Source organism: Rhinichthys klamathensis, unplaced genomic scaffold, assembly GCF_029890125.1.
Source record: "Rhinichthys klamathensis goyatoka isolate OS25496 unplaced genomic scaffold, OSU_Roscu_1.1 h1tg000561l_1, whole genome shotgun sequence".
NCBI classification, from domain to species: domain Eukaryota; kingdom Metazoa; phylum Chordata; class Actinopteri; order Cypriniformes; family Leuciscidae; genus Rhinichthys; species Rhinichthys klamathensis.
The window spans coordinates 209,832-220,708 of NW_026607027.1; the positions used below are offsets into that span (position 1 = coordinate 209,832).

The following is a 10,877-nucleotide window of genomic DNA, read 5'->3' on the forward strand; positions in this document are numbered from 1 at the left end:
TGATTTGAGTGACTTTAAACGTGGCATGATTGTTGGTGCCAGAAGGGCTGGTCTGAGTATTTCAGAAACTGCTAATCTACTGGGATTTTCACGCACAACCATCTCTAGGGTTTACAGAGAATGGTCCGAAAAAGAAAAAACATCCAGTGAGCGGCAGTTCTGTGGGCGGAAATGCCTTGTTGATGCCAGAGGTCAGAGGAGAATGGCCAGACTGGTTCGAGCATATCGTATATATCGATATATTGTTTATATTTAATCCTGATTTCGCCACTTTGCTTGTTTGCCTTCTCTGTGCTGTGCTCGCAGTCGCCCTCGCCTCCTTGCTTTTGTTCCCCCTCACCTCGCGTGTTGTCTCATTCAACAATTGTCTCATCCGCAACCAGCCCGGAGGCTACAGAACTCCGAGTGTGTCTGCGCGCGAGCGACAGAGCACGAGAGAAACCGAGTGTGAGCATTAATTGCATTAGTAAATTGGTAGCCTACATACTACAATATATAATTACTATATAAGAGGCATGGAAGTTCGATTAATGGACTCCAGTAATCAGAAGGCTACTACAAACGTCTTGTTTTAAACTATTGCAGGGCTCGAATTTCGGCGCGGGTATTGCGCATAATTCTAATCATTCCCGCAGGTCTCCCATTTATAATGCGGGAAATTCCCGCAATCGTAATCCACACAGATTATAAAATCAAATCATTCTTTTAACAACTATCTGCCAGACGCAATTTCACAAACAGCGTGAGTGTTCAGCGGTGCCGCTTCTTTCTCGTCTCTCATAATGTGTTGTGCAAGGCAAGCATCAAGAGCTGCGGCGATAAAACACACTCGCCTTTAGGAGTCGGGACATGATGGATATTCTTCACTCGCACAATCGGGCCAGCAGTGCATCGTGACTGAAGTTTACCATTTGCACGTCTTTTTAAGTCTTACCAGTTTAAACATTCAAGCGATTTTAAACTAATCAGTGCTCGCGCGCTCCCTGAGAGATTATTTTCTATGCGCACATTCATAGAAAATCCGCCTTAAGAACAGCTGGCCAGTAACAAAAGTTATTTTTCGCGGATTATATTGCTTTAACACGCAAAATTGTCAATTTCGGTCGTCTTGAGTATACTCTAAACATAGTCGGTTTTGTCTTTAATAAGCATAAAACGCATGCCAGTAAAATGAACACAGGATCCGCACTACCTCTTAAAGTGACGGCAGCCATATGTGTCATTCATTTTGTTGTCAATACAACAAAAGATAGCTTTAAGTTAAAGGAATCAGGATTAATAACCTATGTATTTAATTTATTCAGGACTAAAATACTACTCAGTGTTATTTTCCATTTGATTACTTTATTCAGTTTCTGTATATGAATCATGTGATTAATAATGATGACGAAATTCAGGCCCTGTGTTTAATTTTTCTCATTTGGTTACATTCTGTTATGGAAAATTAATTTTCTATTGATTGTAGGCCTTTTGAGTTGTATTCACATCCATTTTCCTGTAAAGATATCGAGATATATATCGAATATCGAGATATAGCAAAATATATCGAGATATATTTTTTGCTCCATATCGCCCAGCCCTAGTTCAAAGTCACTTAAATCATGTTTCTTCCCTATTCTGATGCTCAGTTTGAACTTCAGAAGATCGTCTTCACCATGTCTACATGCTTAAATGCATTGAGTTGCTGCCATGTGATTGGCTGATTAGATGTTTGCGTTAACAAGCAGTTTAATCGGTGTACCAAATAAAGTTGCCAGTGAATACGTTTATGCTATTTACATATATTTATGTGTGTGTGTGTGTGTGTGTGTGTGTAAAGTGTGAAAGTAATACTTCTGCTTTACTGTTTTGATTCTATGGATAGTTTTTTTTGTGTTGCTCAAAACTTTTTGTAACAATATAGTTATTGTGAAAGAAGTATGAAGGCGCAAGAAAAGGATGAGGTTTGAGAGTGAATGAAGTAAGCGGTCAGAAGGTTATGAGTCAATGAGTGTGAGCCACAAATTTTAAACACCAACCTCAGCTTGTTTGCTACGTTTAAAGACCCCATGAAACCACTCGACTTTTGGGGCGAGACATATCAAAGAGCTTGTTTTCTTTTTAAGAAAGCCAATAGACTTCACATCACAGCCCACAAAATCATGATGATTTGCTATATGCTTTTGCTAGAGAGCATCAGGCTTTTTATTGGAGTAAAATTTGGACACACCCATGAGTACAAGATGAGTCAGCAATATTTCTAGTCTATTTCCTCTAAAAGAGAAAGACAACTTTTTTCAGTACAATCATTTCATGAATGCAGGATAACAAAGAAGGAAAAAACATAACCACTACTAGAAAACAAAAGGTTGTATGGTGGTTTATATATAATAGCCTATCAGGTTTGTCTACCAAGTACTGAAATGTCTAATAAGAGCATCGGAATTGGTTGACACAGGAACAATGTGGCCAGTATGAAGTCGTAAGAGTATGTTGTAAGATGGTCCTCACAGAGCCACCCCTTAGTTCAGTTCCTCTTTGTTTGCTGTTATTAGTTTACTACTGAATGCTTCACAGTTCTCCAACACATCACAACATGAAAACATTTCCTCCTGCTGTTTGTATATGTGCACGCACACCTGTCGATAGCCGGTGCTGGTGACCACATGTAAATGTGGCCATTTGTGTGCAAAAAAAGGGGGAAAGAAAAGAAAAAGATAACATCAGAGTGAGCAAAAAAAGTATTTTAGTCCATGAGGATTACACTTACCAATTACACTTTCCAATGGAAAGATTCATGGCTCAACATCACAAAAAAAGTTAGGTATTTTGAGAGAATTGTAAAAATATTGCTAAGGTTTTTTTTTTTTTTTTGATGTTTTAGCATGTTTGTAAGGTATTCTGGGAGAATTTTAGCATTTCGCTAAGGTGTTCTGAGTGGTTTTACTGTGTTGCTATTCATTGTCAAGACATATTCTATTAAAGGCACAGTATGTAAGTTTTGCCGCTAGAGGTCGATTATTCTAAACAATAACAAAGGCGTAGCTTCAAGCATGTCGACGCTGTGAAGGAGTGTGGAATCACGGGAGTTCTCGAATTCACCTCCACAGCCGATGGGAAGCACAGGACTCGGGCAGAAATTATGTTCATGGGTGAGGTAATGTTTTCAAGTTTTATTAACGTTACTGTGGTATAAAGCAGGGCGGGGCCGAGAGCCTGGGACAGTCAGCCGCTGCAGCTCTTTCCACTTTGTTTTTTATGCATATTTTTAACTTTGTATAACTTTGCGAGTTACGTTTGGTCACTTAAATTCACATTATTTTATTTCATTCTAATGAAACAGCCGCAAGTGCTAAGTTACTACTCACACAGGTCACTTTATTTGACTAATTAAAATTGTGGGGTAACGAAGCGCTGTTTATTTGATCAAAACCATCATACTAAAAATACGTTTGAGTGTGTTGAAATTTATGTTAAAACTGGTATGAGACACTTGTTGACACTGCAGTAAGCTAGATCGATATTATAATATAATATTAACAAAATGTTGCTAAATGGCATGCAATTAATTTAAAAGTAAAGCCTATTGAATGGCAGAGAAAATGCTGTATTATTGTTTCTACAAATAACGCACTTTCTGATTTTGCTATGTTAGCCACATGACAAAATAGTGTTGTATCTGAGGCATGGTATAAACATGTTACTCACGGTAAATCAAGAAAGCAAGATTCAAACAGTAAGACTGTGTTGAACTATATAACAATGATTCGTTTTCTGTCGATAAGAGTATCCAAACAGTTGCTCACACGTCTAATAAGACACATAAATTAAAACGTCTTTGGTGTTTCCATGGTTTCTACGGAAACGTGGATATGACGTCATTGACAGGTGACGCAGTGACACGGGCCGTTACACTGGTTAAAATTAGGGATGCACGATATAGGATTTTGGCCGATATTCGATATGCCGATATTTTCAGACTAATTTTGCCCGATGCCGATATATTTGTGTGTTTTTTTTAAGTGCAAAAAAAAGTGTATTAAAGCTTCTATTAAAGTTCTCAGTCAAGAGCAGTGAGTGATTTCCTCTTTGTGTTTTTATGTTTTATTAACATTAACGAGATAGTTCTCCCCAAAATTTAAATTGTCATCATTTACTCTCTCAAGTTTCTTTCTTCTGTTGAAATTATAAAAGTTATTTGGAAGAATGTGGCTAACCAAACAGTTGCTGTACTTCAGTGACTTCCATAGTATATTTAAGCACAAGAAAGAAATGAATACAGGATTGGAACAACATTAGAGTGAGTAAATAATGACAGAATTTTTATTTCTGGGTGCAGTATCTTTTTAAGGACAAGCGGCAGCATATTATACTGTCTCTTTAAGAAATGCACGCGACGCGTCTAATATACACGCATTTGACAAGCAGATTTTCTCTGTTTGCTTTCACTTTAGACATAACCAGGTTGGTTATGTCTAAAGTGAAAGCAAACCGTGTGTGTATTTGACAGTATCAGCGCAATAAGACTCGATGTTAGAGCGGATGTTAGAACAGCGCATCAGCACGTGAATGATATGTTTACCTAACAAGACTTTGACGCACATGCAAATAATGAACTTTTATGAATTGCGGTGTCCCGTGACCGTGAGTGTAACTCTACCTCTGCGTTTACATGTGATGTGATGTGAATGTACGTCGCGTTGTACAGTATGTTGAGATGAAGGCGCCAGAATTGAACTGATAGACTGCACGATACTATGATTTTTCTTCAAAAGCAGATCGTGGAGACATTTTAATCATCCACGATCAAAAACCGTGAGACGCACACCCCTAGTTGGAAGTTTAAGTTGCTGGCGCTCATGCTTCGTTCGCGTCACGTGCGCATAGGAAACACGCCACCCTATCGGCAAGGCTCATCGGCAGAAATATTCATATCGGCCGATGCCGATGATGGTCATTTTAAGCTTTTATCGGCCGATACCGATGTTGTCCCGATATCATCGTGCATCCCTAGTTAAAATAGCGGAGTTCTCTAGAATTCTAGATTACACTCGTGACTCTTAATATAAGAACAATCCGTAAAAATAGGGCCCATTAATATGAAGGAATTATCTGTATTGATTTTTCACGTGTTCTACCTGTATTGTAAATGTTGTATTTTAGAGTTGAAGCAAAAAAAAAAAAAAAAAACTAAAATTAACAGAAGAGGTACTGGTCATTCCATTATTAATTAAATATTATTTCTTCAGGACATTATCCGTTTTTCTATGGATTTTCTTTTTCTTACTGTGTAATTTAAGTATGACTTTTCAGGGAAGCTATTCAAATTTTTTTATGCTAATTTCTCTGTGGAACCTATATGAACTTAACACTGAATCTTGGTATTTGTTATTCATATATTTTGTCCATTTATGTCCACAGGCAAATTGTGGCTTAAATCTGAATTAATACCTGATTTTCTGTTAAATTAAGGGCCCTCAGTAATTTTGGCAGATTAAAATTATTGCAGGAATCGAATAATAATAATAATAAATGCTACATGCACAGAAGGGTTTATTTTTGTTTGTCAAGGCCGTAACCTAATTTCATGGTTATGCTTGGTGTTGACATACGTCCCGATTAGGACACTTACGTGGACAAAGCCATCACTGCAGTGTGACGCACACAGCACACCGTGGCCTACGTACAAAAAACTCATAACACTCATTCTGAAACAGTGGTGTGCTTTTGTGAATGAAAAAGCCATTGAGCTGCATTCATTCACCTCACGGACCAATGGGCAGTAGCCATTATTAGACAAAGACATAACAGTTGTTGTCAACCAACTACAAAACACTAGACGACAAATGAATGCGCTTATCCTTTCATAAAAATAGGAGTGGAGCAAACCACACCATATATTTAGCCCAGTGTGGTAATATAGAACACACAGACTAACTGCACAACTGTTAGCAACTGATCAACTGTACAGGGTCACGTGTGTGCTGGACAATTTGATTTGATAACACATGGGACATGTCTATGTTTACAGTGTGTCTTTCAGTCGGTATCTCCCTGATTTATCCTGAACTTCATCTTTTCAGTCAGGGCAAATAAAACTGAGTAGGAAGTGGTTTGACCGAAGACTTCAGTTGTGTATAATTTAAAAAACAGTTCTGCTGAAGGATCTGGTATTTTTAAGCAACCAGAGGATTATCCTAAATATTAAATTATAGGAGATTCAGATTAGATAACGTACAAATAAACAGTACCTGATTTCTTCCTAAAGTATTTATGAACAAGAGAGAAATTATTTATCAGTATTCTGTAATTTCCCCAAGTACTTTCCCAATTATTTTTGAAGGTATCTGTAACTTTAATGCACTAAACATGACAACAACTATTTTTCTCATTTTCTGTCAGATCATATAAAACAAAATTGTATGATTTTACATACAGTAGTCACCATTTGAAGTGGATCAATACCTTTCATCAAAGTTATACATGAATTTTGAACAATACCCGTTCTTGTCTTAGGACAACTTTGATTAACTTTTTTAAACCACTTCAAATGTACACTTCAAATTTGAAACTACATCCACATCACAACGGTAAGGTATTCACTAATATTGCTATTATAATTTTTTATCATTTTACTCAACACATTATCGGAATTGACCAGAGGTTGGAACTTTCAAGTTTCCCAAATGCCCTAAAAGTCCCAACTACTAAAAACACCCCCATTGTAGACAGCTGTTTCAGTACAGTGGCAAACGCAGGTTACTGGGTGGTTACTGTAATCGGAAAAGCCTCATCCAGGTGGAAAGATAACAGAGATGTCTTTCACACAATCATACACATTCACACACAGTTTTAAAAATGGCCATTAAGAACTATACATATAGACTGATGCTGAAAGATCTATTAGACAGGTACTAAACAACTTATATCTGGGTTATAAATGGAAATAAAACTTTTTAACAAAAGTTTGTTAAAAATAAAATGTTCAACTCGTACCACAGGACATCTTTTACTTTACATTATATTGTACGGTTTTCTTTTACTCTACACTTCACATGAATTATGCAATATGATTTGGATATGAGGCTTCCAGTGAGCGATAATTTACCACGAAGTCACTTGCAACACAGAAGGTTTCAGTTCAATTTTTCTTTTCTTTTTGGTGGGTGAGGGGTGGGAGACAGTAAAAACATAAGCACCAATCATTCTGACAGCATAAAGAAAATCTCTCTTTAAGATGAACTTAAATTTAAATCAGCTCAGTCTATTCAAAACACACCTGACATGTCAAAATCTCAGGGACCATTTAATTTCAGACATGGCGATCTTTCATTTGCCGATAGTGACAGCTGTACTATCCCTTACAAAAAAGTACCATGTGCCAAAAGTACCATTTTACAAGTGTATCATAAGGTAAGTACACTTTAAAAGTATGCTGTTGCCTTTCCAATTTTCCAATCAGTTAATTTAAATGTTTTTAAATATGATTCAAATGTTATTACATGACTAAACATTTTACTTGACCAAAAATACCATTTTACGATAATGGTATCAAAAGGTAATATAACAGTACACTTTAAAAACATGCAGTTGATTTTTTAATCAGTTAATTTAAATGTTATTAGATGTAATTCAAAATTATTACGACAATGACAAAACCATTTTTACACTGTACTCCGAACATATACCGTAGTGATCATGATGATGATACTCATGAACATTTGAATTTAAATAGTCCTTTCAAAGAATAATGTTATAACTATGGCAGAACTCCAAAAATAATATTACCATGGTATCATGTCACTATCACTAAATCAACAGGGATAAACTGGATTATACAAAATAGTGCAATTTCTAAGGATTATCCACTTTTTACAGTGTAACTATATCAAACACCCTAACAAACAGCTAGCCTATATCAGTTAATCTAACTTAGCTATAGATACAACTGTAAAGTCATAACAAATAAATATGTGATTTATTTCTGCAAAGCGTGTAAAAAGCTTTCTGTCATTTTAAATTTATTTTTTAGATGACAGTAGCGTTAGCTAATACCAAGTTACCACAGTTTTATTGTACTAACTGTAATATATGTGGAAAATAAATGAAGTGCGTACTGTGTATTTCATTTGAAACCACTTCACGGCTATTGAGTTACAGTTTATAATATACTGTACGCTTTTACAAATGGGTTTGAAGAAAATTGCAAATTGTCTAACGTATGTCAGTGTTCGCGTATTTAAAGCGATGCAACAACTTCCGTCCAGCTCAGAATTTGTCAAATTTTGGCGAAGATTCCACCGTATATTTCACAACCTCAATCCGGGTAAGAATGAATCAAACAACCGCCACCTCCGGTGACATAAAGACGGGTTTAGTTAAAACGGGTAGATAAAAAAAAAGAAGATTTCACTTCGGTACTAACATGATGGTGAATAAAAACGGCGGTTGTGAGGGGGAACCAGGCTATGGAGCATGTTAGCACCACGGCTAACTCACACATAATGGGAATTTTTTTTAGCTCTATCTGTCACGGAAGATGTAAACATTATTTAAACATAAAATACCGCTACATATACAAACTGTGCGTAAAATCTGGCAAACAGCGCTGAATTCTCAGAGTCCCATCCAGTATCTCTGAGTGTGTGTATGTATGTATGTGTGTGTGTGTGTGTGTGTTGCTCCTACCGCGCCCCTCTTTCCCCCGTGCCGATCCTTTTCTTTCTCTCTCAAAGCCATCTAAACACACTCTTACACACACATCAAACTCGCAGCGTGTCGCACTTACATATCTTTCCTCTGAGGCTCTGCAAAATCCGGATTTTCGTGTCGTCTTCTTCCGCCATGGTCCAAGTTTCGTCTCTGTACAGTACATTCAACACTTATCACATCCGTTTATGAATGCAGGCTCACGGACGGATGGACGTCCCTCCAAAGCGTCACCGGCTCAGCGCGATTGGTCGCGACGCCAGACCGGGATTTGTGTGAATCAACTCACACAGGCAACATCATGTAGTCAAAACAAACGGAAGCCCTAGTGGAGGACTAGCGACAAAGCAGATGGACGGGGCCCTCGGAAGAAACCTAGTACCTTGTGTTTTTAAACTTAGTTGTCTACTGAGAGAGAGCATATTTTGGCGTTGTAGGACTACCATACCCTGAATTACTAACAAGATACACCGCTCACTAGGTTTTGAAACCGCCACTGTAAGGGTAGGTTGGAAAGCAGTAAAAATCTGCGGTGGTCTGCATTTAAGGTGGATAACGTATAGTTTGTCTGACTTAAAAGGACTTTTGAGAGTTTATGGCGCTCTACACAAACGTCACTTGAAAAACACACAATCTTTAATATTAGTATTTAAAACTTTGCAAAGTGAATCACTGGTATGGACCATCCCTGGTCAGTGTCATAGGCCTAAATGTTACAAACATTTATAAGACATATTGTTTTTGTTTTTTACTTTTGATTCCCTTTTTACTTTTATGTCTGGGTGTAATAATAATATAAAATAATATAACATTATTAATAATATATATATTTTTTTATAAAATACATTATTAATGTCATACATAAATAATTATATTATTATATTATTATATTATTGCCATTAATCAGACTATGGACCCATTTCACAGGCTGATAATGCTGAAAATGTGACATCTTTCTTGTCTGATCTTGACAATCAGACAAGATCAGACATTCCAAATCTGTAAATGTGAAAATCATCTTTTGGTATAGGCTACACCATAAAACGTAGCCAGTCACCAAAGGAGCACAAAAATGTAGGCTGAATTACATAATTTAACGTTGTTTTGCTTTGATTTCTTAACTCATCAAGCCTGACCACTGACAGGGTCTCTAAAGATCTGATGGCTATCAGTAGTGTCTTGAATTTTTGCTTGTGCTCAGAATTATTTTTTATTATTTGCTCAGTTTATTTCTTTATAGAATATTTGTTAGGATATATATATATATATATATATATATATATATATATATATATATATATATATATATGAATGCATGGGCAATGATTTTTATTATTTGCTTGCTCAGTTTATTTCTTTATAGAATATTTGTTAGGATATGTGTGTATATATATTCAATCAAATATATATATATATATGAATGCATGGGCAATGAATAATCGTATCCACAATAAAAGTTTGTGTTTGTTTACATAATATATGTGTGTGTACTGTGTATAATTATTTTTTATATATAAATGCACACATGTATATATTTAAGAAAAAATGTTTTTTATATATAAAATGTTTATATATAATATAAATTATCTATAAATATATATACAGTGTAAATATATTTCTTAAATATATACATGCGTATGTGTGTATTTATATATATATATATACAAAATAATCATACACAATACACACATATATTATGTAAACAAAAACCTTTATTTTGGATGAGATTTATCGCTGCCCAGTGCCCAGCACTATTATTTATATATATATATATATATATATATATATATATATATATATATATATATATATATATATATATATATATAAAAATGCATATTTATGATGTGTTGCACCTTCATCAATGACTTGTCAGTTGGACGTATTAGGGCTTGTGCTATTGTAAAAGTATTGTGTTGCAAATAAAATAAAAGTCCTTTGTAACATATGTTTATGTCGGTTAGATAGGAGACAGCCCAATATTTGAGTAGACTGGCAGATGTTTTTTTTTTTTTTTTTTTTGATGGATTAGGCATGCAAAACATATAAGTAGCTGATAGGCTGTCTGGTGAAGTTTTTGAAAAATGTAAAACAACGTTCTGGTACAGATGAATAAACTACCAGACATTCCCCAATGACCTGGAATGAATGAAAACCTTCACATACATTTTACTGATAGCCTTTCTGTC

General features: G+C 35.6%; 1 protein-coding gene across 1 annotated transcript in view; it reads right to left on the bottom strand.

Moving 5' to 3' along the window:
* rasa2 (RAS p21 protein activator 2) overlaps positions 1–8,940 on the bottom strand; it is a 47,790-nt gene extending 38,850 nt beyond the window's left edge. The window contains exon 1 of the mRNA XM_056239400.1: positions 8,768–8,940. Within this exon, the coding sequence (XP_056095375.1) occupies positions 8,768–8,825 (58 nt within the window). The 5' untranslated portion in view covers positions 8,826–8,940. The remainder of the gene's footprint in view (positions 1–8,767) is intronic.
* Between the last annotated feature and the right edge of the window lie 1,937 nt (positions 8,941–10,877).